The following is a 27,383-nucleotide window of genomic DNA, read 5'->3' on the forward strand; positions in this document are numbered from 1 at the left end:
AACATAGCACAGGAGCATCCTCCACATGCCCATCATACTATATTTTTCCCTTCTAAATATCAAATTTTGTATGAATATCCTTCCAAAATTGATATTTGTATGTATACCCTCATAAAACTTTGTTATTGTACAAATGCCCCAATATAATGGTCGTTCTAACAGTGTTAAGAAAAATCATATTTATATTAATTAAAAATAAAATAAAATTTTAAAATTATGCTATTGTCCTTGTATTCTTCTGTTACTATCGAGATCACGATTTATTTGCATGTCTATTCATTAAGGGTATTCTAGTCATTTTAATTTGAAACCGTTAATTTTTTAACGTCGCATGGGTACATATGCAAAAATAAAAATAAAAAGGTAGAATAGCACAATAAGTATTTTACGAGAGTATATATGCAAATATCAATTTTAAAAGGGTATTCATGCAAAATTCAATATTTAGGAAGTTATTCATGCAAAAAATCCTTTTTCCCACCCAGTCCCTCTCTAAATATAGCTTTCAAAGAACATCCTTCAGGCCAACGGAGCCGCTTAGTGGCATTTTATTGAGTGTATCATGTATAAAATATTTATTTTAATAAAAATAAAAAAATTATTACGAAGGAGTTGAAAGGCCAAAGAGGGGCCATAACACATATTAACAAGCTATCAGTAAACCCTACTCGACTCGCAAAAAATTACGCAACATCATGTCCTGCCCCAGGACACACAATTGCAATCTCCCCATTGACTCGCCCTATGCATATTAAAATATAAAGTTGCAGTTCACTATAAGTTTGATGGTGTTAATGATACCATGGGACCCATGCAAACATAAGGAGGAGGCCATTCTATTTCATGATAAAGTATAAATTAATCGGAAACCTTTTCACCTCCCCAAACCCCCCCCCCATCTCCACCCATTTGTCCACCCACTTCACCCCATCCTCTGCTGAGGTCGACGTCGACGGCGAGTCCGATTGGCTCTCATGCATCCTTTCCCACTCCCTCTTTAATTCAGCTCCAACGATCGAAAGCATGTACTTCCCATCATGAGACATCGGGCACCAAGCTGGTTCCCGGCTCAGCCGGTAAACACCGAAGGGCCCCACCGAGGGTTGCGCCGTCGCCCGCGCCGTCCAGCTGTGGCGCCGTACCGCCCCGGGCACCGGCTCCTGCCGGTGGTCAGGGTCTAGCCTCGTCCACCAATACAGGGAACCCCCCTTTCTTTCCTTTTTCTCTCCTAGCCTTGAGATTTTCTCCCGTTGATTCCTCGGCCGCTTCTTGGAAATAGAGAGAGAGAGAGAGGGAGATGAGGCCGTAAATAGAAAAAAGAAAAAGAAAAAAAAGAAAAAAGGGAAAATATTAAAAATAAACAGGTGGAGACGGACAAGGGATTATATTATCTCAGCCTTTCTTTTCTTCTCTCCGCTGCCCTTTCCTAATTAAATTTCTCCTCCTCCTCCTCCTCGGATTTTATATCCATATCCATTGCTATTTGTATTCCTCTCCCCTCCTCCGCTCGCGCGAGCGACGTGGGATTCGTTCACGGAGGCCGGGAGAGAGATCGAGGAGAGATCCAAGAAAAGAGAAAAAAAGCTAACCTCTTTCTCTCTCTGTCTTAGAATTCGTTCCTTTGTTCCGATCCGACACGCCGCCGATACGGACGAGAGATTGCATCGGGTTCGGGACCGAGCCGCGGCGGCTGAGATGAATTCCGGCCGATTTTGTCGATAAATCGGGCGGTAGGGCTCCGCGACGTCGAATGCTCGCCCCGCATCGCGCCGGTAGGCCGCTGCGAAACCCCCGCGCCTGTCTCCCCCGCCGCTCGCCATGGACGTAGACGCCTCCATGTCGACGGAATCCGACCACGATCCGGCCGCTGCCAACAACCACGACGGCCCCTCAGCGTCCTCCGCCTCCTCGCAGGCGACGGCAACGGTGCCGCCGCAGGAGCCGCGGCAGCCACCGCCGCCGCAGCCCGCCGCCGCCGCCGCCGCCGGCCCGCGGCCCGCGCCGACCTACTCGGTGGTGAACGCGATCATCGAGAAGAAGGAGGATGGGCCTGGGTGCCGGTGCGGGCACACGCTGACCGCCGTGGCTGCCGTCGGGGAGGAGGGTACGTCCGGGTACATCGGGCCGAGGCTGATTCTCTTCGGCGGCGCCACCGCCCTCGAGGGCAACTCGGCCACCCCGCCGTCCTCTGCCGGGAGCGCCGGCATCCGTATGTGCTCTCTCTAATCCTCTAATTGCTCTCCTTCTTTGAAACCCTAATTTCTAGTCCTTTGTTAGAAAGATTTAAAGAATCTATTTTTGCTATTCTTGCTTTCGTATCTTTATGAAGAAAGATTTCTGAGGAAGTTGTGCTAAGTATTCATCAAAAAAAATAGGGGAAAGTGAGATGGAAGAATACAGAGTTCTGCTATTGGATTGAAAATTAGGTCTTTTGTGTACATAAGCGGGCTGCTGTATTTATTGATTTGCGAAATTTCTAGACTTGAAGGTTGCTTTGTCGTCCAAGTGTGATGTTTTCTGTGATTGCAGGTCTCGCAGGTGCAACTGCTGACGTCCATTGTTATGATGTGTTGTCAAATAAATGGACAAGGTAAGCTCATAAAAAAATTGAGTAACTAGTTGCAATATAGAGCATACTTTAGCATCTGCTTGACGTAGATACATCTCAAATGATTTCAAACTATCTGGCTTTACTGGACTTTATTTTCATATATAGTTTCTTTTGCATCGTTGTTTTGGGTTTTGTTTAGCTGGAAATTACTTCTGTTAAAACAACAAAAACTACGTGGAACTAACATTTTGTACACTCTTTAACAAACTTTATGCTTAAAAAACATTTGGCATCCACATCGGCAGTGTGATGATAGTGCTATCATATGATTTCAGGTTGACACCACTGGGGGAACCTCCGTCACCAAGGGCTGCACATGTTGCGACTGCCGTGGGTACCATGGTGGTAATTCAGGTACTTTCATAGCTAATAACTTTGGAAAGATAAGCTCTTCATGTCAAGTTTTTAGTATCCAAGCTGAAAATTTTTAGATCTCTTAGATGAAAACTTCTTTTAGCTGATTTCTTTCTTGTGATGCAATCAGGGTGGAATTGGCCCTGCTGGTTTGTCTGCAGAGGATCTTCATGTTCTGGACTTAACACAACAGCGACCACGATGGCATAGGTTATGATCATATCTAAGCAACCAGATTCTGTATTACTATATTATCACTGTATTAATTAGTGCTGCGATTGTTTTTGCATGATTGCAGGGTTGTTGTCCAAGGACCTGGCCCTGGACCACGTTATGGACATGTGATGGCTTTAGTGGGGCAAAGGTTTCTGTTGACTATTGGTGGAAATGATGGTTAGCTCTTCCTTTTTTTCCTTCTCGTTCATGCGCGTATGAGCATGTCATCATTACCAGCAAAAGTTGGATGCTTTCAGCATTTTCTGCTAATGTGAATGAGTTTATGAAGTTTAAACTATATTTTCAGGGAAGCGGCCTTTAGCTGATGTTTGGGCCCTAGACACTGCTGCCAAGCCCTATGAGTGGAGGAAGTTGGAACCAGAGGGTGAAGGCCCGCCTCCATGCATGTGAGTATTCTCAGTAAGAGTTTATTTTTCTCTCCAATAAGATAAGATTTCTTGTCATATCATTTCGTTTCATGATCATGCAGTTATTTCCTCTAATAAGATTTTCTGACCTTTTAGTCGATGTACATGGCTTCTTATTGATAATGCTGTACTGCCAGCATAATGACACGATCACACAAACAAACTTTTTAAATCCTTTCTGCTATCTCTAGATATGTCAGTTCATGATGGTCAAATGTGTCAGTGTTGCTTGTCTAAGATCTCTCTGGAATTTTATTATTTAAAAATGCAGGCCACTGCAAAAGTTAATTTCTAATTTTTCTGTTGTTGAATACCAACAATCTTATCGGGTTTCCTAAAGCTACATGATGGTTGTATTTTTTAACTTATTGGGAAAATTATATATTGTTTCATGGTCCAGATATGTTCTCTGGTAATGCTGATCAGTGTTGTAATGAGGGTACTGGGTCATGGATTATAATAAGATCAGATCATAGACTGAATGGCTGATTGTAAGATTTTTTTTTACAATTTCTTTCAAATTTTTTTGAAGTTAAATAAGAAATGTAAAAATCAAAACATGAGTCAAGTATAAGATAGATTAATTAAGAATAGAAATCCATTTATGTAATAAGTCTAGTTTCCACCCTCATAAGTTCATATATAGCATGTCTAATGAAAGAGACATCACTTCCAATTGTTCAAGATCCTTAGGTACCATCGCTCCAAATGTATCAAGTCAATTTTCCTTTTAGCTAGAATAGTTTATTAAAAAATAATCAAATTCTAACAAATGGCTATAAAATTACATATATTTTCCTTTTGCTTTTGACTTCGCAACCTCAAAAATCCCTCTTTTCCCCCTACATTTTAGATGCTAAAAAACTCACTAGATAGCTAATTTTGTGCACTTGAGGATTATTATGATAAGTAAGTAATTTCTAAAGCTAGTCATTCTGATTGATGATAGAAAATGGTCTTCCATGTGATTTAATATGTAGATAAGATAATCAACTTGGATTTATGATCCAAGGGATTGTATGACCCATTTCATAGATCTAAATCTTATGATCCTAAAAGATCCTAATCCCAGGATATAAACCTGAATTGATCAGGCTATATTCATCCAGATCATAAGATCCAGATCATGGATTACAAGATTGTAGTATCAACAATTTGATGCCTTTTGGTATATTCTCATGTTTAGTTTTTGTTTCAAGAATTTATTTTATGTAATCTTGAAATGTGATTTTAGTGCTATAGTTCTCATACTTAGTATTTTATTTTAGGTCTGATTTGGTGTTTGTACTGATTTGACATCTAGTTAACTCCTTCGGCAATATCTCATGCATCTATTGATGATTTCAAGAAACTAGAGAAAAAATATTGTGGGCTTGGTATATCTTTATATATTTTAGGTTTTTGTAAATTTCACGGCATGTAGCTCTTCTCTATGTTGTTTTCAGTTTTTTTTGCTTCGTCATAAATTATGGTAGATTCTTCGTGAACTGTAGAAATTACTCATCATCATGCTTAGGAATAGAGCATTTTTCTTATATTTGTTTCATGGCAATTCAAGTTGCCATTAATAGCTTTTGGTAATATTATTGATCATTGACATCATGATTTCGTGGATTAGAGCTATCAGTTGACTTATCTATATAACTAAAAGTTTTAGAATATTAATCAATCTGTAATTCCCCTTTGCTCCTGGCTTTTTACTAATACTATCATTCTTGTAGAGTATTTTGAACTATTAATGCACATTTGGTTTCTTTCTTTCTTACTGGCAATGGCTTTTTGGAACCTTGGATGTTCTAATTGTTGTAATTAGTGATGCTATAGGAAGATATCTTGTGCCATTTTTTTTGGGGTGGGGGGCTAATTTTGTAGAATGTTTTCATCTCCCGCCACGATGAGCTTCTTCTTTATTCATTAGTGATAAGTGATAACCCTTTTGAGTTTGACGTTGGCACCATAGTCAAAACTGTCTTTTTTTCCCAAATAGGTAAGGTTTTTCATTCATTGAATGATTGATAGCAAGTGGCAAAAGAGGTCCAATGCACAAAATGATGTCCACATTATCCAGCTTATTCCTTCGCATTATGGAGCGAGAGTAGTAACATTTCCACATTTTCTAGTTATGCTCGAAGGATAAAACTAGGATGCCTAGGTCCATTTGGATGGCTCAAACTTATTATTTCCATTCTATACTGATTGTTTTGTATGCTTAACACCAGATTCAGTTGCAAGTAAATCTATTTATTTTACATGTTCTCCTTGATGAATTCATGAGATGAATACACTTTGCACTTTTTCTTTATTTCTCTATTTTTATTATTTTATTGAGCTTCTTCACATTCTCTTTATGCTGCGTGAGTAGGTAAAACTCTTTGAGATGTAGAATCCTTCATTTGTTAGGTAATCTCTTTAGTCTTTTTAATCCTAGAGCATTTAGTTGGCACATTAATTCTAGCCACATTTGGTGGGCTCTAATTCAGTAGCACTGTGCTCTAATTTTAAGCGGGTGTTTGGCATTGCTTGTACTTTTCAGAAAGTTATTTCCAAGAAGCATTTCCATTTGAAGTTCTGAAACAAAGCTTACTTTTTTGTATATTTGGTAGTTGGTGATCACATATTATAGAATAATATTTTGTGGACGGGCTTACCATATTTGAAAATCAAGGAGTAAGCTTACAAGAGGAGATGCGAGAAGCTTGTTTTCCTAGCTTCTCCTAAAAGTCGCCTTTACACTTGTGCTTCCTTAAGAAACAACCTCCAAAATGATGTTACCAAATACGTAGGGCATATTTAGTCTTGTTTAAAGTAATTTTCTAACTTCTTAAGAAACAAAGTATTTCTTGAAAAATGTTGGGTGACATTATTTGAAAGTGCTTCTAGGAGAAGTGAAATCGGAAAAAAAACACTTTTAGGAGAACCTAGAAAATGTACCTTGCAGTTTCTACTTTTGTGAGAACTTTCCAAAAAACAGGAGCAATGGCAACATGCCCTCAGTTTTGTCAAAAAGCACTTTTTTCACTATAGAAGTCTGAGAAGGACTTTTCCTGAGTAACACTAGAAACGCCATTAGTTGGAGGCATAATAATAGTGTTTAATTGAAGACACTACAAACATAGCGCTGTGGTGTGGATCTATATGTAAACAGTCAAATTAAAATTTAGATTGAAATGAACAATAACTAATGTGATGGATTTAAAATGATAGAAGGGTGAGCCTTGGGCTGAGATTGAATTTGAAATATGGAGGGAAATAATAAGTATGGAAGTAAAAGTAGAAAAAGGAAAGGTCGAGGACGATATTTTATATCAAATGTGGTAAATATCATGTAATTGCAATTGAAAATGAAATATGAAAGGAAATAATGAGTACGGAAGTAAAAGAAGAAAGAAAAAATAAAGAGGAGGATGATAATTAGGGCGGGGTCTAGAAGTCAAGGCCAAAACTAAATTTGGGATAGACTTGTGCAGATGATAGTCTGGCTGGAAATGTGAGTAAATAATATGCACACATAGTATATAATTGTATATAGAGTATATTTTTATATCGAGGTTCTAAATATTGATACGGTAGTGTGGTGTCCCACTATCCTGAGTGTCGGGACGGGATGAGTTGGGAAATGGAGTGGGACATGACAGGACATCCACTGCCCTGAATGTCAAGATGCGGGATGCCCCTTTCCATGGAAAAATCAGGCTAGCCCTGTTTACTATGGAAAAATTGGCCGGCCTTGTTTAAAATCATGGTCTATATAATATAGATAAAAATCTTTAATAACAGATCCTGGCCATCCATTCATTTGAAATGGATGGCCATGATTAAGATCCCATCTTATTACCTTATAGCCATTACATTCTTAATTGCTCTTCTTCTATTATGTCTTTCCCTTCCTTTGAGTCCACTGCATTTCTCTTCGTCTTGTGTCCATTCCTCTTCTAGTTTTTGTATATCTTCTCCCTCCATTCCCTTTGCACCCTTTTTCTTCCTCCATTCCCCTCTCCACTTCTCCTTTTTTGATGGAAGGGTGTCTAGGTCTTTGAAGTACTTGAATCTTTGATGGACCCTATATTCCTCACGGCTTGTGTCCCTAGTGAACTCAATGCCTTCCATATCTCATGCAGCTCTTTGACCCATGTTCTTTTAATGACCCTTGAAACTATAATAACCCTGATGCTCTTGGAGAGTGACTCCCCCTTCCTTTCTCTTTGTTTACATCATCATAATTTGATTAATTTCTATATGTATCCGACCTGTTTACTGGATCAACAAATTAAAATCTTCTACTTATTGTCATGCAAAGAAAGTCCCAACATTTCAGTGGATGATGGCTTCACAATCATTTGTTAAATATTCCCCCTGCCTGATTCAACATGCATAACATATGATGGGATCACAATAATCAAATATTCCTCTCGTATCCAAATGTTTCTTTGGTTCAGTGGTTTACATGCATCCTTTATGTAGTTTCTACACTTAATGTGCTAAACGCTAGTTGGTGGTCCAATAGATCTTCATGGGACTTGAGCTGGACCTCTGTTATGGTGCTTTTCTTTTGTGTTCTATGAAAGAAGCCTCTGGATAAGGTGTGAAAGATCATCTCTATGTCATGCCATCTTGCTTGCTGTACCCAAAACAACAGAAAATGAGAAAGTATAAAACAGTCTTATAGGCATATTGACATCCACCTATAATAACCATTACCATGTATAGGATGAGATGGACACTGAAGAAGAGACATGGAAGACAGTGGGCAAAACCAACTGCCTAGCATGACAAGAAAGTGCAATTGAACCAATATAAGTGAAAGGGAAGAGAGATATTCCTCTAATGCTTGTACAATAGCTATAGTTAATTTGGATCTGTTTATCTGGTTTTCCATGATGGTATGATGCAACTATTTGCAGATATTGACCATGGCACAAATATCACTTTTTAGTTGAACAACCTGTTGCCAGCACTGGTTTTGAAGGTGCAAATTGAGGTGATGAAAGATACTGATGCTTATTATGAAATGAACGTGATTATAGTGTGTAATGCTTGTATATAATATCCTTCTACTGCCATGCCACCCATGAATATATCGGGCAGTTTGCTAGCAGTTAATTCAATTCATTTATGTTACCAACTTGAAATAACTTTTTCTACAAGTTTTGAATTATCATTTTAGATTGTTAATGCTTTAATTTTAGTTATCGAAGTTCTCTAATGTGCTTAGTGTCCTCCTTATAAAAACTCACTGCTTAGTGTTTGTTTCCAGGTATGCAACTGCAAGTGCACGCTCTGACGGTCTTCTTCTGCTATGTGGAGGGAGGGATACAAACAGTGTAGTGAGTCAAAAAGTTACTTTAGAGAATGATAACTGTATCAATAGGTGCTCTTTACTAATAGTTTAAAAGCAACAAGATTTGATATTGACCATCATTATTGCTAATAACATTTGTAGGTTATGAGAGTTATTTCAATATTAATCTGCATTTTTTGATTGTTTAAGAGGTTGCATTATAGTAGTATGTCACTGTTTTTTAGGGCAGTCTAACTATTCTCTTAGGACATTGGGTCTTCTCAGGGATCTGATTTTCTACCATTTCTTTAATATTTTACATGCAAGCTATAAGTTCAACTAGTAGACTAACTTATCGCTCGTTTCTTGGCGCGCGCACGTGCTGACCTGGGCTTGTGGCGCCAAGGCTGCGCGCGCGGGGCTGCTTGCCGCGCGCTTCTTGCACGCGCGCGCGCCGGCCGAGACCTGAAGTGCCCTGGCCGCGCGCGCGGGGGCTGCTTGCTGCGCGCTCCTTGCGCGCATATGTGGTCTGTTGGCTGCGCGCCTGCTCCATGCATGTGCACGCGGGCTAGTGGCCGTGCGTCTGTTCCTTGCTTGGGCGCATGCCGACCATGGCCTGAATGGCCAAGGCCGCACGCGCTGTGCGGTGACCTGTAGTGCCCGAGTGGTTTGGGCGCCCATGGCACTGGGCATGGTCGTGCCAAACCTCTGCACGAAGGCCGCGTGCGCAGGGCTAGTGCGTGCCGAGCCCAATTCCAAGGGAGACGGATGATTCGCACTAAGCCTAACATGAGGTTCGGCTTGGTGTGGCAACAAGGAAAGATGGCTATCCTCGATGGACATGAAGTGGGCACTTGGCGAGGTTGGGCTTGACTTGGCCTCCGCCTTGTCCTCTTGCCGTCACATGTCCTCCTTGGTTAGGCCGCCATCAAGGGAAGAATTTGAGGGAACCTCACCACAAGGTTCGCCGTCTCGGTACCGGACTCTGTACCGCTGCCATCTTATTACAGTATCGGTATGCGGTACAGTACGAGACGGTGAGGCTTGCTGAGTGTTAGTATGGTATGAGATTGCATACCGGTTCGGTATCGGTACGATACAGTATGGTATTGACTGGTACAACAAACTTTGATATGCATATTTGATGCATCTATGATTAAACTTAATTAAGTATGTATATAGTGCTTAGAGGATAATAATATTCAAGGGATGAATCATATATTATGTTGCCCAATATCTTTTTCAGTTGATAGTTTAATTAGTGAAAAAACTATCATTAGTTATGTAAAAGTATGTTTGAATTTGGTACATCTATGATCAGACTTAATTATGTATATAGTGCTTAGAAAATAATAATAATCAAGGGACGAATCATATATTATTCTGCCCAAAATGTTTTTCAGTTGATAATTTAATTAGTGAAAAGCATATCATTAGTCATGTAAGAATATGACATCAAACTCAAAAGGAAGTTCACTTTCTAGGCTAAAGTAAACTATCACATTATAGATCTTCTTCCTAAAACAGGGCTGTCTACATTTCATTATCATGTTCGTTGTGTTTCTTTTTTTTTTGTTCATTTTATGTTTCTCTATATATCTTAGCTAAAGGGCCTATAGGTAGTCATATGGCAACTATGTTGCATATTGAGGAAATGCTTTTTTCAGACTCATGCCATTAAGGAAAGTGCAAATATTGCTTGTTGAAAGAGTTGATTGTGAGCAACCAAGATACTGTGCTCATTCAAATTAGGGGACTGCATGAAGGTGCAAGTAGGCTAAGTGAGATGTAAATCTTCTAGTTGGCAAGGGTTCATGTTACAAAATATGAATGTTAAATAATTCTCTATGCTGGTAATTAGTTAAAAGCAAGGTTTTCCTCACCAGTTGGTACTGGCATGTACTGACCGTAGTAGTATTGAACTAGTACATGGTACAGAGGGCGTACCGGCATTTGATACGCAAAACCAGCCTCTGTATCGAGCATACCGACACTATAATAGGATGGTACCGGTACAGGGTTTGGTATTGAGAAGACGAACCTTGGTTAAGAGACTTGAAGTTTTTTGTACTGATGCATTTGCCTTAGATCCCTTTGGATGCTGACATTTGAAGAAACATAATAAGTACTGAAAGCAATCATGCAGTGTTTATTTGTTGGCCACACACCTCTGCCATGTCAATGAACTACCTATGCTAAATCTAAATAAGCCTTGTTGCTTATTTGCAAAGGATCTATATCCGTCATTATCCATTGTGGTATATATAATTTATTTGTTGATATTTCTGAATGTTTATGTTGACTAAATATTGTGTTTCAGAATTCCTTCTTAAAAAAATTATGGTTACTGATTCACATGATTTTTTCCTTCTAACTTGTTTCTATAGCCCCTATCAAGTGCATATGGTCTTGCAAAACATAGGGATGGACGTTGGGAGTGGGCTATTGCTCCCGGTGTCTCTCCATCTCCTAGATACCAACATGCAGCGGTAAGATTCGTCCCCTGTTACATTTCTGCCAATTCTTTTTATACATCATATTCAGTTTAGTTATTGTAAATGTCATATTGCTGTAGGTTTTTGTCAATGCTCGACTTCATGTATCTGGAGGAGCTCTTGGTGGTGGGCGTATGGTAGAAGACTCGTCAAGCATTGCAGGTAGTTTTTTGTGTTTGTGGTTTTGTGGCAAGTAGATAGTTAGATAGACAACCTCGGAGTTGAATTTTTATGGTAACTTGACATTGGTACTTTGTCATCATTTACTAGTGAAAACTGAAATGCTCTACTAGCTGCCTGTGGTTTGAACTTTGAACAATATGTTTTTTTCCCTATCTATCTTTATTCTTAAGCAAAAATGTTTTAAAGGGAAAAGGTAAAGTGTCTTGAGGTGTACATTCATTGCTTCCAGTTAGATGAATTAGAAGAGGATGCTAATGCTATCTATGTGCTGGTTTAACATGTATATATTGTAGCATTGAGTGTTAGACTACAACCCGCAATAAATAATTGTGGGGATCAAATCTTGACATTTATCAGGATCTAGTGTCATATCCTTTCCAGATGGATTTTATGTTTATTAGAAAACAATGATCTCAAACCTCTCTTTTATATGGTATATAGGTGCGGTGGTGCATGAAAACAAAAAAAATCTTTTTTTTTTTTTTATGAAGATAGAAAATCTACTTTGGGGGCTTCAGGCTAGGCTCCCAGGCCTGGAAATTTTCATAGGATTAGGCTTCCGCTTGAGGTCTAAATGGGCTTTGACCTGAATTGAACTGGAGTGGGCCCCACCCAAGTCCGAGCTCAGCATTGTGCAAATTTGAGGGCTGGATCTCTTCATGGACGGTGGTGGAGCCGAGCTTGGTGTGGCAAGAGAGACAGAGGAGATCAAGGGGGAGAGGAGAGAGAGCGAAGAGGGGCGAAGATGGGGGTGTTGGGGTGGGAAAAAAGGGAGTGAGAGGGCAGAGGTGTGGGCAATGGGGAGAGAGATATAAAGAAAGCAGATTTCTGAGGGGTTGTGGGTTGCTAGAGGGTATGTGAGATAGAGGGCCAGGGGGTTTTGAGACAGCGGACCGGCCTTGGTGAGCTTTGAATCGATTTTAAATTGGGCTCTACTACCTAGACCCAAGTTCACCTGACTTGAAGCGAGCCCGGCTTGGTCCCATTTCTGACCCTGGTTGTAAGAAACACCTGTTCAATCTCAAAAATTACATCAATGGTTAGAACCAATCAAATATCATGAGACAAAAGATGTAGGATACAAGAGGCTGAGGGCAAGTTTACCATGTTGTGTTTTTATGGACCAGTGAAAAATGTTTACAGCGATTAGAAAGTTGGAAATCAAAATGGAAGTCCTTTTTCTTTTATATCAAGATGTGGCATTACGAGTCCTAGATATTCTATAATTAATTCCAATTGTTTCTGGTTCTTGGGTTGGAGATTTTCTTTAATATTAAACTTGAGCTTTACTTCTGAACTTTTGTACTTCTATCATTGGCAAACCTTTGAATATGTGGCCGGTATCCTCATGAATACTTTTACTTTTTTTTTTCTTCTCCTTTTTCAACTGTTTGCTTTTTGCTTATAACTTGTGATTGAATAAATAAGATCATTTTCATTAATTTCATATATTTAATTGCACCAACAAGGCTAACAAGAATTTCTGAATATGGACTTTATTTGTCAGTAATATGTTTTTGTCTTAAATTTCTTTGATGCATTTAAATTTTTTCTGTTGGCTTCCTTTATTTCATTTTTCTGTATCCCTGCCCATGTATTTCAAAGAAACTAAATGGATTTTTTTGTGTAATGGTGAGTGAGACTGAACCATATGGTGTGGTGTGTTTTATTAGGAACCATCTTATTATGGTTCATGGTGACATATGAGAATATGGGAGCACTAGGAAGGGGGGATTAGAGACATACTAAAGTTTTTACTTATGAAGAAATTTTGCTCTGGAACTAGCTGGTCGGAATTTTTGAGAAGAGAACTGGAGAGCGAGTTGGGTCATTGCAGATGGTAGAATAAAATTAGTGATCTAATCCCTTCCAAGGTTTCTGAGCTGTTCTTTATAGTATTCCACTATAATGTGAATTAGTCCTTAATCATAAAACCAGTAGAAAATATCATGATAACTTTGAACAAAGTTAGCAAGGGACTTAACAGTGGTGGTTGTTAAGCATTGCTTGCATGGTATGAAATTGGTTTCTCACTTTATCTTGAGGAAACATTCTACATAGCCTTGTTGGAGTTACCAGCCAGCTGAGGATTTGGGAAGATTATGGAGAAGTTTGTCTCTTAGTTTTAGATTGCAGATGGGGGTTCTATCACCTCTTTTTTTATAGTTACTCAAACTTACTGTAGGACCCAAGCTTCCTATCTTGATTCTTGGTCACATGTTGGTAACATGATCTAATATGATAACCATCCACAACACGGAAATCCATAATTAATTGTAATGGTTATCCTAAAACATGAAAATAAATGTAGCAGTAGTTATCCTCTCTAACATGTTCACATAGATGACATATATGGAGGTGACTGAAGGTGTAGTTATCCCACAATGTTGTTACATATATCAATTTGAAGTGAAAAGTTCAAGTTTGAGAAGGATGGATTGTCATGGTGATTTGAGACCAACAGTTACTAATTGTTTATCAAATAACATCTAGTTTAGTTGATGTGGGGGAAAATGCTGCTAATGAAGTACGCTTAGAGCAGCTACTCTTAGTCAAGTCCTCCTTAAGAATGGCTGAGCTTAGTGCAGATTGGGCCTAAACAAGGTCCGCTGTACCGACTGTACCGACGTACCGGTGGGCACCGATACCGGTACGGTACCAAACCGAACCGGTACCGTACCGGTTCGGCTGGTTCGGGCCAAAAGCCAAAAAAAAGTTGAGATCGGTACGGGCCGGTAACGGTTCGGTATCGGCCGGTACCGGTTGCGAATAGTTGGAACCGAAAAATATAGCTATACCGTACCGGTTCCATCCGGTACCGGTACGTACCGGCCCATACCGACCTGTACCGATCGGTACGGCAGACCATGGGCCTTAATGAAATTTCAGCTTTTGGGCAGCATTCATAGGTGTCATCTATGAATACATACAAATGTATGTATAGATAGAAAGGGGGGAGAGGGAGGGAGGGAGCATATGTTTGCAGTTTGCACACTTATTTTAAGTTTCTGTATCTAATGGTTGTCTGAACGTGGACAAAGGCCTGATTTTCTGTTGCTTGAACTTGATTTGAACTAGGCCTCCCTCATTGGGCTTTGGACTGTCTTGGCCTTTAAGAGTTCTTGGAGAATTTTAAATGCATGAGGGTCATGTAAGTTCTTAGAAATTGTGTGTATTAGTGATGCTACTTGTTTTTTTCCTCTCTCTAGAATATCCGTTTGCCTAATGAGGTAGATAAGTTTTTGTAGAGATCTTTTTTTTACGCTCGCCCCTGTTCTCATCCAGGTCAATGAAGGATTAGGATTCCACAGGACTTCAATGTTGGGTTGATGCAATACTGTCATAAGCTTTTCGTTTGCTTTTGTTTTCAAATGTAATCTGGAATGATGATTACATTATGCAATGATGTTTTTAAATCTTTTAATTAATTTGTAGCAAAGGAGGCCATGGTACATCTATTTCTAAACCAAATATATGCTCGTGAATTGTGTGATTACTTTGTATAGGTTCATTATGATTTTTTGTACTGGTTAAACACTAGTTATATCCATTCCTATTGAGCTGAATATAACAGGTGATTTTGCCTCATTTCTGGCGGTTTTTATTTTACTTTGATTTAGAGTAGCAAAAGCAGTATTGAACTCACAAAGAGTCCATCTGGAGTTTAGATTGGTAACTTTATTGCATATTTTGGCCATAAATATTAATTTTACAACTTCCTTACTAGACCTCGAATTATGATTTATGTTGCTTTTGCTTTACAATCTATTTTTCTGGATTTCTTTCACTTGTTTAGGCTGCTGTTGATGTAATAGTTAACATGAAGAGCTTACACCTACCTAGCGCTGTCCTGATTCTAGAGTGCCTGAACTTGTTTTCTGCATTTTTGTCCTTTGCATTTTAGTTCCTCTGGGACCCAAGAATTTGTCAAATTTCTGATGACATGATACAAGTCCAATGGTGGATCCATCTGATCATGAACTGATGTCGTGAAAGAGTGGTATACATATTTGTGTTCTTTTGTCCAAATAATGTCTTTAATGAAAGTAGACATTCTTGTGCAGGAACTCTATTGGTTTTCAGATTTTGGTTCTCTTGGAATGTCCAAGTAGTGCCTCTAACATAGGCCTTGTGAATGGACCTATCCGAATTGATGATTGTAACTTTATAACAAAACTCATGCCCTCCTATTCTGATGATTTGTATCTCTAGAAGTTTGTAATTTAAAATGTGTAGCTGGGCATGCTCCAAGTTTGTTGCATGTTATTTCGGAAGCATAAGTTGAAAAATTGATGGTTAATTTCCCTTATTCTTTCCATCCTTACTGCAATAATTATAAAAATAATATCCCTTTTATCTTTCACCATTTACCTTAGAATGAACAGAGTGTGCTTTAGAAACTTTGACTTCATATGATATTCTGAATTTCTGATTGATTTGGGGCCTCAAGCTTCATTGTGATCAAGGACTGAGGCATGCACAGGCTGGCATTTGCCTCTGCATGCTTGTTCTGGGCGTTCCATGTTGCTTGATGCTTGTTGACACGTGCATGTGCTGAAACACTTATCATACTGCTATCAGCAGGAATGGGTACAGCATTAACTTTTAAGACCTTTGTATATGGTCATAATATCCTCCATTTCTCTGGATTTTATGTTGTTATGCTGATATGTTCTCAATATTTTTAGACCTTTTGAGTTCTGTTTAGGATGCTTTTGCTATTTGCACTAAAGCACCTGTAAAAGGAAGTTTGTCCAACTTTGTTAGTTTGAGGCATGTAAGTTGACAACTCCCATGCTGAATTTGGGCGTTTATTCTAAATCTGTTAAACACGGAGATGCGCAGATAGGAAGGTGGTTGGAAGACTCTCCAGGTGTGGATTTTTCTTTTTATTTTTCTTTTCTTTTCTTTCCCTTTTTTTTTGCTTCTAGGTGTCTTGACAATTGATTATAAATAAAAGCGTAGCCTCAATAGGTCACTTTAAACTTCATCTTTTTCATGTGTTCCTAAGGAGGATGAGTCAGCTGGTCTCCTACATTGCAAGGGGGCTAGGTGTGTTGATAACTTTTTATAGCTTTGTTGGCTATTTCTTTGGTTACCCCAAATAATAATATAATTCTCTTTGCTACATGCAAGCAAATTATTTGATTCTTGCATTAAATGAACTTGCAATCTACAATGTGGGTGATATGGGAATAAGAGATATATGATTGTTGAATCTTTGGGACTACCAACATTCTTGAATTCATGGTCAAAAGCATGAGGACGATGTTATTCTATTGTTTTTCAGTCTTGTTGACGAGTAAGTCTATTTACCGGGCTAGGGGATTGTCATTTTAATGGGAGATTCTTAGTAAAATTCTTTCATTGTGATTTTTGACACCCTTAGTATCAAGACTCTTCAATGTAGATTCAGCTGAAGCTTTTGCGGGATCTCTTAGCAGAGTTCAGACTTTCTCCATTGGAGCCCTTCTCTTATAACTAGTTTTGGTAAACATCATCTTGCAGGCTAATGATGGATGTCCTCCATGAGAACTTTATTTTCTGATGCAGCATGGTACAATAAGGGCATATTTCTTGGTATAATATCAAGGTCATCTTTCTTAAGTTTTACCTTTTGGAAAGCGAATAAATCCGTAGACTTCTTTCTCGTGGATGTGCAAATGGAGTTTTCTATACAAAAACTTCTTTATTTGTCAACAACATATTCACTAATTATTATAACAAGCTTCTGTGGGAGGTATGGATTGTGATCCTCATAGTTTAGGTGCGCCACTTGCTACTGATAAAACCTTAGGTGTTATTACCTACATTTCCTTAATAAAGAAAAGGAAAATTGTGGTGTTAATCATCTTGACTAATCTTTGCTTTTGCTTTATTGAAAATCTTAGGCACTGATTTCATTGAATATTCAACATATTTCCTCCTAAGCAGTTTGAGATAACTAAATCTAGTGATATCTAAAAGCTATGTTAACAATGAAGTTATTTTTATTTATCATGTTGATTTTTTCTGACTTGTTCCTTGATGAACGAGCAATGATTATGGATGGTTTAAGTAAATCAAAGTTTAAAGTCTCAGAACTTGTCTCAGTACCTTACAGTTATTGTATGCTACTGTACTGATACAGTATGTCTGTTCTGCCGCACAGCACAGTGAGATGTAGTACCAGATATAGCACGGTACAATGCTGGGTGTGTTAGTACCGATATCTTAGGCGGGGTACAATATGGCTGGCATGAAGTGGTATGGTGCAGTATTCCAAATTTTGGTTAAAATTAATATCAGAAATGCTTACATCAGTGAGCTATTTTCTTGTTTTTGAAATACTTCCATGGCAATTTACTACCAGAAGTTGAAGTGTGGATCACTATACAGTCCGAGATTGTTTGTTGCTACAGTGTTTTGCAGCATCATGAATGAGCTCCAACATAGAAACTGATCCATTCAAACTTGATGATTCTTTTTAGCGTTTCTTGTGTTGCTTGTGCTTATTCGTTGATTCTAAATGCTGTCAATCAGGCATGGTCAGTGAATCAGTCTCCTAGATCAGTTATCATGTAATCCACATGGCTGTTTACAAAAAGTGAAGTTGTCAATTTGTTTTTTATTTGTTGATTGATATGTTACATTAGTAGTGATTCTCACAGGTGCATGACAATCATATATACATGAATCTTTGTATGGCAGACTAGTGATGTTTCTTTCTTTTATTGTACCTTTTGGATGATGAATTTGTTTATAGAGATCTCACAATTTTTTTTTTGTATTCTTGTTCTGTTCAGTATTGGATACTGCTGCTGGGGTTTGGTGTGATACAAAATCTGTAGTCACGAGTCCCAGGACGGGGAGATACAGTGCAGATGCGGCTGGTGGAGATGCTTCTGTTGAGCTAACACGACGTTGTCGGCATGCAGCTGCTGCAGTTGGCGATTTGATTTTTATTTATGGAGGGCTACGTGGTGGTGAGAATTAAGATTTATTTATTTGCAACAATCTTGTCATCTTGGTGTCTAAGACATTGAAGCTGATTTGTATCCTTGCTTTTGTGCTGCATATTTTGAGCTTCTATCGTAATCATATGTGTTGGTTGCTTATTATGTTTAAGAAAATGTCGAAGTTTTGCTAAGCACTAGATGTCTAAAATGATACAGTATTTTACTATGTATTAATTCTATGCTCATGATGCTATTGATGGTGGCTGCCATCATGGCATCGTACACCAGGAAATTGCCTTTTAATATGACCACTTCGATTAGCAAATCACATGCAATGTTTTTAATATTGTGTTACAAGTGATATACATCTCTATATATCATCACAAATTACCTCAACCACTAATTGAACTTTGTTGGAATATGAAAGTTAAAAAATATTTTTTTTAATGACATTTTAACTATACTTCACATCATTCTTTTTTTTTAATTGTTGTTTGCTTCAACTCCTATTTTGAAGAAGAATAAACCTTGAAAATTGATACTATATTGTTTGTCTTTACTCACATTCAGACAAGATTAATATTATAGTGTGCACCAATTAGTTATAATTATGGGGGCGTTTGGTAACCCCAACAGGATCACCACGGTGATCTAAGATCTCCGGTGATCCGAATGCTGCGGTGATTTGATCCCCAATGATCTAAGATCAATGTGTTTGGTAGGCCATGGTCCAGTGATTAAAAATTTCCGGATATCCATTAGTAACTTGTTTGGTATGGTACGGAGATCCAAGATCACCGACCACATAATACCATAAATACCCCTGATATATCTTAGATGGATTTTTTATGTTTTTAATTCTCAAGAATCAAAAATTAAGTCAATATGCTAATTCTTATAATAGCTCCATAATTTTGTCACATATTCTACTTTTAGTAGCCCTTATCATATATTTATTAATCATATAAAATATATTATAATAAAATATTAATATATTTATCAATATATTAATTATTAATATATTCTATAAAAATATATTTATTACTCCTATAAATTATTAATCTTATAAAAATATGTTATTTTTCATTATAGAATTAATATTTTTATTTATACTTATAATAATTTTTTTAATACAAATAATTATTTTGATTATAAAAATAAGATAAATAGGAGTAATATATTAAATATTTTTATTATATAAGTATAAAATATAATAATATATTTCTACTATAATTTAAATTTATCCTTCAATAATAATATGATAATAATATGATTAGTAATATATTATAATATAATATATATCATTAATATAATATATAATATCAACATAATATTATATATATATATATAACTTTGACATAATATATTGATGATATATTGATATATCAATTTTTCTGCTAAATTGAGGGGTATTTTTTGTCTTTAATTTTCAACTCAGGATCACTGCCCTGGGGTGATCTTGCATTTCCGACCTCAAGGACAGGTATCCCATCACCGGGTTGGGCGGTGATTTGAGGAGTGGAGATGATTTAGGATCACCGCTACGTAAGATCACCCTGGTGCAACCAAACGCGGTGATCTCATCACCTCCACCCACATCACCCTTGATCCTGGGACGATTACCCCATACCAAACGCCCCCTATAGATTGCGGTATCACACATTCTATTCATGCTTGTCAAGGGTGGAGAAATTAGTTGTTAGTATCAGTTATACATGATCTAGTTTAATTTTCTAGAAAGTGGGATATAGAAAAAAACTATGATTGAGAAGGAATGGGAGATTGAGCTGACATGTTAGAGATTGAGAGGCATGAACTCATAAAAGATGACTAGATTTGTTATTTGAGAGTGGTATGGAGGAGTGGCTGCAAGTTTAGAGGTTAGATACTGCGTTGGACAGTAGATTATGGGTGGTAGTGGAAAGGGTAAGATATAGGTTATGTTATATGGTTGGATGTATGTACTAGACTGATGCCAACTGACCTACTAGTGGATCCTTGTTGCTTGACCCATTCCCACCCATAGATTAACTTTTTGATTGTACCAGACCTCCCTAATCCACCTACCAACTTTTGTAGCCCTTTAACTCTACTCAAGCTATCTAACTGGTTAAATCTGATTGGAATAGTCTTTATCAAATGTTCACATGATCTCAATTGCCCGAACTTTGAAGTGATACCTTCTTTCGAAATCTCTCCATAGCCATATTTTGCTTCCGCGTCTGTTTTACAGCAAGCAACCGAAAATTTTATTTATCGTCATGACATCTTTGCTCGAGTTTGCAGCCATGCCTGTTTATACAAAGGGTAGCTAAGTATATGATAAATAGAACTCACTATGTATGAGCATGGTAACAATGTGTTTTAGAATTTTAAATTGGTTCTACTTTATCTTAATCAAGAGTTGCTGAACCTGGTACCAATACATACCTTACTGAGTTGAGGCGTACCAAAAATAGGGGGAGGTGGGGGGGGGAGAGAAAGGGGGAGAGGGGAGGGGGGGTGTGAGAGGGACGTACCTTGGTGTCACGGTACAGAACTGTAATCCTACGCATCATCGCCATGGAGCAGCTGTCGTTGTGGAGCCATTGTTGTCATGGAGTTGTCGGTGGTGGTGGAGCATCGAGAGGGAGAGGAAGCTCCCGAGAGTGGAATCGGGAGGGAGAGGGAGAGAGGGAAGGAGAGGCATACTTACGAGCTATCGTCATAGCATAGTCATCGGTGGCGGCGGAGCATCACGAAAGAGAGGCAAGGGGAGAGGAAGCTCCGGAGAGTAGAATCTTGAGAGGGAGAGAGGGGGAGGGGAATGAAGAGATTGGGAGAGAGGAGAGAGAGAAGAGTCGAGATAGAGGGAGAGGATCGGAAGGGTGGAGGGGTATTTTATAAAAAAAGGGGGGACTGGATTGACCGACTGAACCATTTGGTCTAGTTTAGTACACCCGACCCCCCGCTCTGGGATGGCTCTAGGGTCCTTGATTTTGATGTTAAGATTATGTTTAAGTATGTCTAGTGTGCACCTAGCAAAGTTCTATAATAATGTCTCCATGGTTGTTAGATGCTACCTACACTTCTCTTTTGGTTTGCAAGTTTCTAGTGCCTAACCACTGCCAAAGCTGCAATTTGACCTGTATTTAGTGGTTTTGTTCAGATAAAAGATTTCCATATTCAGGGAAAAGAGATTGAGATGTTCATTGGTGGGTTTGGTTAGACATGGTCGCATCAAATTCTCTAGGAGGAGAGGGAGGAGAGAGGGGGGGGGGAGGGAGGGAGAGAGAGAGAGAGAGAGAGAGAGAGAGAGAGAGGTGAGGGTCTTACCTGTTGTCACAGAACCCTAATCCTACTTGGCATCATCGCCGTGGAGCAGCTGTCGTTGTGGAGCCGTTGTTGTCATGGAGTTGTCGGTGGTGGTGGAGCATCCAGAGAGAGGATTGAAGGGAGAGGAAGCTCCCGAGAGTGGAATTGAGAGAGAGAGGGAGAGAGGAAAGAGGCACACTTACAAGCTATTGTCGTAGCATAGTCATTGTTGGCGGCAGAGCATCGCGAAAGAGAGGCAAGGGGAGAGGAAGCTCTGGAGAGTAGAATCAAGAGAGAGAGGGGGAGAGAGGGGGAGGGAATCAAGAGATTGGGAGAGAGGAGAGAGAGAAGAGTCGAGAGAGAGGGAGCGGATCAGAAGGGGGGAGGGATTTTTATTAAAAAAAGGGGGGGCTGGATTGATGAACCGAACCATTTGGTCTAGTTTAGTACACCTCAAACCCCCGCTTTGGGATGGCTCGGGGGTCCTTGATTTTGATGTTAAGATCATGTATAAGTATATCTAGTGTCCTCCTTGCCTTAAAGTTCTATAATAATGTCTCCATGGTTGTTAGGTGCTCTTTTGGTTTGCAAGTTTCTAGTGCCTAAGCACTGCCAAAGCTGCAATTTGACCTATATTTAGTGGTTTTGTTCAGATAAAAGATTTCCATATCCAGGGAAAAGAGATTGAGATGTTCACTGGTGGGTTTGGTTAGACATGGTCGCATCAAATTCTCTAGGAAGTAGGAGAGGGAAGGAGGTGAGGGAGGAAGGGATAAAATGATCTTTTAAGGTCAAGATAAGGGTATAGAAGTCTCATGCATACATTGCTTATTATTTCCTTTTTTTCAATCTTTTCTTCTGTAAAAAAAATTGTGTAGGGTCGCCTTTATATTATACTTTTTTTTGGATGAGTTTATATGTCCAGAACTACCATTAGTGGAGGGAACAAGTGGATATTGACATCATATTTTTTATATTCTAAAAACCCATGCTTCTGTTGTTTTGGAAAAAATGTATACAATTTTTCTTCTGATGCTAATTTTTTTGAGATAAGTTGATGTTAACTGAGGTACGGCATACCGTATTGAATTGGACTGTATGGGGTGAACTGTACCATACCGGTTCAGTCCGGTATGCGGTACGGGGGCCGTACGCCGAACCGGCCCCCATACGGGACATACCGACACATTAACAAGGTGGCACCGGCATGGAGCCTGGTACTGAGATGGCGTACCTTAATGTTAACCATCATAAGTTGATTGCTTTGGTTATTGAACGGATAGTGATTTCTTCCACAGGTGTGCTTCTTGATGACCTACTTGCTGCTGAAGATCTGGCTGCTGCTGAAACAACAAGTGCAGCTTCCCATGCTGCAGCAGCTGCAGCAACTGCCAATGTACCAGCAGGAAGATCACCTGGAGCACCTGGAAGATTCACATATGCTGATGAAAGATCAAGGCAAGCTATTCCAGAAGCAGTTCCTGATGGTGCAGTTGTGCTTGGCAATCCAGTTGCTCCTCCTGCTAATGGGGATATGTACACCGATATAAGCACTGAAAATGCCATGCTGCAGGGACCAAGGTAGTCTGCCAGAAATGATATGGATGTCTTATTACTATTCTGGCTTTGTTTTTAGCATATTTTAGCAGTTCTTTTTTTTTCCTCTACGTATCAAATGAAAATTGGCCAAGTCTTTCAATTTTTTTTTGTGGAAAATTAAGTGGAATTTACTAAAATTAATTGAAATATGTGATTTAGTATTGATTTTGGTGCAGGAGACTGAGCAAAGGTGTGGAATATTTGGTTGAAGCTTCAGCAGCAGAGGCTGAGGCAATTAGTGCTGCTCTTGCAGCTGCTAAAGCCCGGCAAGTTAATGGTGATGCCGAGCAATTGCCTGACCGCGATCGTGGTTCAGAGGCTACGCCAAGTGGAAAAGAAATCTCAAGCTTGATAAAACTTCCTGATGGTTCCCTTCCAAATGACTCTGCACCACCTGGGGTTCGGCTACATCACAGAGCAGTCAGTATAAGTGTCAATGTGTTTTCAGCTCTGTATTTTATTTTCGTATCGCTTGATTGATTTGCAAGACACCATGTTTCATCCTATGTCTCCATTAGTTTGAAGCATAGTGGGTAACTTAATGTTGTGGCAAATCCAGTGAGCTACTTCTGCTTTATTGAACCATGAAATTGACTTTTATTTTTTGATCATGCAGGTGGTTGTAGCTGCAGAGACAGGGGGTGCTTTGGGTGGCATGGTCAGGCAGCTTTCCATCGATCAGTTTGAAAATGAAGGCCGGAGAGTCAGCTATGGTACTCCTGAGAGTGCAACTGCAGCTAGGAAATTACTAGATCGGCAGATGTCTATCAATAGCGTGCCTAAAAAGGTAGACTTTATTGTTATATTTGAAGAGAACTCTAGCCTGCAGATCGAGTGCATGGAGTTGATTTTTTGCATTTTGGATTAGAAAAGGGAAATTTGAGTCAATTCTGGTTTAGTTGATATTGACACACAAAATGATATGAAATGCAGAAAAAGGAAAATGATAAAATAGAATATGTTCCATCTCTTTTCTTCTTGTTGCAACACTAAGATGAACGGAACTAACTTATCCTGTTTGGTAAAAAGAGATATAATTATAAATAAAGGATTCAAATCATGTGGGGGTTTTTTCTGTGGAATTGGACATCCCAACACTTTGGACAGTTGATGTCCTGTCCTGTCCTGATCTGATCCCATCCCGTCACTCAGGATGGTGGGACACGTGGCTGTCCCATTGGGCCAAATGCTTGGGTAAGTAAAACATAAACCCTAATTCTAAGTATCTATCTGTCTGTCTCTCTATCTGTTTTTTTTTCAAGTAGTCTTTAAATATTTAGATTTTCCAACAAGATTTTTCATCTTATTTTTCTAATACATTTTTTTTACTAATGCAGGTTATTGCACATCTTTTAAAACCCCGCGGTTGGAAGCCTCCTGTACGCAGGCAGTTTTTTCTGGATTGCAACGAAATTGCAGATCTCTGCGACAGTGCCGAAAGAATATTTTCAAGCGAGCCAAGTGTTTTGCAAATCAAATCTCCTGTTAAGATCTTTGGTGATTTGCATGGTCAGTTTGGGGACCTTATGCGCTTGTTTGATGAGTATGGTGCTCCTTCAACAGCAGGGGACATAGCGTACGTGTCTTCATAGCATAATTAATGGTTCTGTGCTTGTTTCATGTTGCTATATTCTAATGCCATGTTAGCTTACACATTGCTGTGTCATGTACTTCAGTAGATCGTTCCTTGGAGATTCATTACTGGATTACTAATATGGGTTGATTTTCCGGTATAATATGATATCCTGTATTGTATAATTTGTATTAGTTGATATGAAATGTGATGGCACTTTCATCTTGTGTCTATCATGCTCCTCATGTCAAACTAAAAGTACCTCAGATACCTGGTTATGGTAGAAGATTATTATTTTACTCAATATGGCATATTGCAATAAAAATAGCTGCATACTTTTCATTTGGTGTTTCAATTGAAGTATCTGTTTGTTTTAGCTGATTCTTTATGCTTGTTATGCTTATTGGTACCTGTGATTTTCAGTTATATTGATTATCTATTCTTGGGAGACTATGTTGATCGTGGCCAGCATAGTTTGGAAACTATTACTCTTCTCCTTGCGTTAAAGGTATTGCTTTGGCATGTATGCATACACTTACTTTTGGTTTGGCAGATGAAGTATCTTGGGGAAGAAAAAATTATTGTTAAACCAAGCTAAACCATTACTGTTTGATATTTGCAGGTTGAATATCCTCATAATGTACATTTAATTCGTGGGAACCATGAGGCAGCAGATATCAATGCTCTATTTGGCTTCCGGATAGAGTGCATCGAGCGAATGGTAATTATACTTTTTTTGGGGTCTTCTTGATCGTATTCTGGAGCCAGTTTGTTGCAGATCGTTATTAATTTACTTTATCTGGGAATAGGGAGAGCGAGATGGAATCTGGGCTTGGCACCGCATAAATCGACTGTTTAATTGGCTCCCTTTGGCTGCACTAATTGAGAAGAAGATTATCTGCATGCATGGTGGCATTGGTAGGTCCATAAATCATGTGGAGCAGATTGAGAACCTTCAAAGACCAATTACAATGGAGGCAGGATCAGTTGTTCTTATGGATCTGCTTTGGTCAGTATTTCAACTACTTATAATGCCTTCATTTCATTTTTGCCTTCTTTCTGATGTAAAAATGACATTATAGTAACATCACACTCTCGCCATTTTCTTTTTCATGCAGGTCTGATCCAACAGAAAACGACAGTGTTGAAGGATTAAGACCAAATGCTAGGGGGCCAGGCCTAGTTACTTTTGGGGTTAGTATTTTTACCTTTTAGTTTGGTTACTTTCCATCTCTACTGTAATATTGGTGGGCTCTGTGTGTCTGATGCTTTTTACTTGTTACTGCAGCCTGACCGTGTTATGGAGTTCTGCAATAACAATGACTTGCAGTTGATAGTACGAGCACACGAGTGTGTGATGGATGGTTTTGAACGTTTTGCTCAGGGACATTTAATTACTCTTTTTTCAGCAACTAATTATTGTGGTAGGTATTTGTCACTTGGAACTAAAATTATGTTCATTTTCTTCTGCTAATCGTTTTATGGTGTGGATATAGGCACTGCAAATAATGCAGGGGCAATTCTAGTTTTGGGAAGAGACCTTGTAGTCGTTCCAAAACTTATTCATCCTTTACCCCCTGCCATTAGTTCACCCGAAGCATCACCAGAGCATCATATTGAGGATACATGGATGCAGGTATCTCTCTGCTCGTCGTGTCAACCTGAAGTGTTCAGGAGGTTTTATGCTTTAGCTGTACTGTAATCATGACTTCTCGTGAGTTTGATTTTTCACTCTTTTCTTGTGATATCAGGAGCTTAATGCCAACAGACCACCAACACCAACTAGGGGTCGCCCTCAAGTAGCAAATGATCGAGGTTCTCTTGCCTGGATATAGTAATCTGTCACATATTTAATCCTTCCTCTTCTATGGCCCGAGGCTCCCTCCTGGTGGTGATGCGGCTGTTCCTCGTTTAGACACGAGGAATTGTATCTGTAAGATAGGAGTCAACCATGATGGTCTGGAAGGGGTCAGCAGACAGCCACATTTGAAATTGCAGAGCATCGGCTGACCAAGGGTGAAATGTGTGATCGGCATGTAACTTAATCCATACCCTCCAGGTGGTTGGTTCGCTGAGCCAGAACTAGTTTGATCTGGAGTTGCCTCAGTTCCTGCGAAACTTCACCTGTGTATATTCAACGTTGCTGGCAGATAGGTGAGTGTATGTGGTCTTCTATGTTGCTCATGGCAATGATGGATAGGCTTACTGTACTAGGTATTCTTTCTTATTATGTTTAGATTCTTCTGTTCGGAAAACATAATAGTGTTGGTGAAAAGCAATGATGAGTTCTACAACCTATATTGGCAGTCATGTATGATAGATATTTACATACAGCAATTTTTTGCTGTAATTTCTCTGGTGCTGTGATGTACAACAATGTATGTTTTGAGTGGATAACATATTTGAGGTTTGCT

General features: G+C 39.0%; 1 protein-coding gene across 2 annotated transcripts; it reads left to right on the forward strand.

The window, feature by feature from the left end:
* Positions 1 to 1,313: 1,313 nt before the first annotated feature.
* LOC103705724 (serine/threonine-protein phosphatase BSL3) lies at positions 1,314 to 27,383 on the forward strand. Of its 2 annotated transcripts, none has more exons than XM_008789555.4 (21): positions 1,314 to 2,209; positions 2,530 to 2,590; positions 2,887 to 2,965; positions 3,096 to 3,175; positions 3,264 to 3,358; positions 3,489 to 3,588; positions 8,864 to 8,933; positions 11,275 to 11,376; positions 11,463 to 11,544; positions 18,351 to 18,530; positions 23,096 to 23,378; positions 23,576 to 23,816; positions 24,013 to 24,183; positions 24,734 to 24,972; positions 25,393 to 25,477; positions 25,592 to 25,690; positions 25,779 to 25,978; positions 26,088 to 26,163; positions 26,258 to 26,393; positions 26,466 to 26,605; positions 26,721 to 27,383. In XM_008789555.4, the coding sequence occupies exons 1-21, from the start codon at positions 1,819 to 1,821 to the stop codon at positions 26,802 to 26,804; spliced, it is 2,994 nt and encodes a 997-aa protein (XP_008787777.2). In that variant the 5' UTR covers positions 1,314 to 1,818; the 3' UTR covers positions 26,805 to 27,383. The 2 variants fall into 2 exon arrangements, with proteins under 2 accessions (XP_008787777.2, XP_038970458.1); XM_039114530.1 differs by having other exon boundaries at positions 1,318 to 2,209; positions 23,573 to 23,816.

The sequence above is a fragment of the Phoenix dactylifera genome, chromosome 16 (genome assembly GCF_009389715.1).
Source record: "Phoenix dactylifera cultivar Barhee BC4 chromosome 16, palm_55x_up_171113_PBpolish2nd_filt_p, whole genome shotgun sequence".
In the NCBI taxonomy this organism is placed as follows: Eukaryota; Viridiplantae; Streptophyta; class Magnoliopsida; order Arecales; family Arecaceae; genus Phoenix; species Phoenix dactylifera.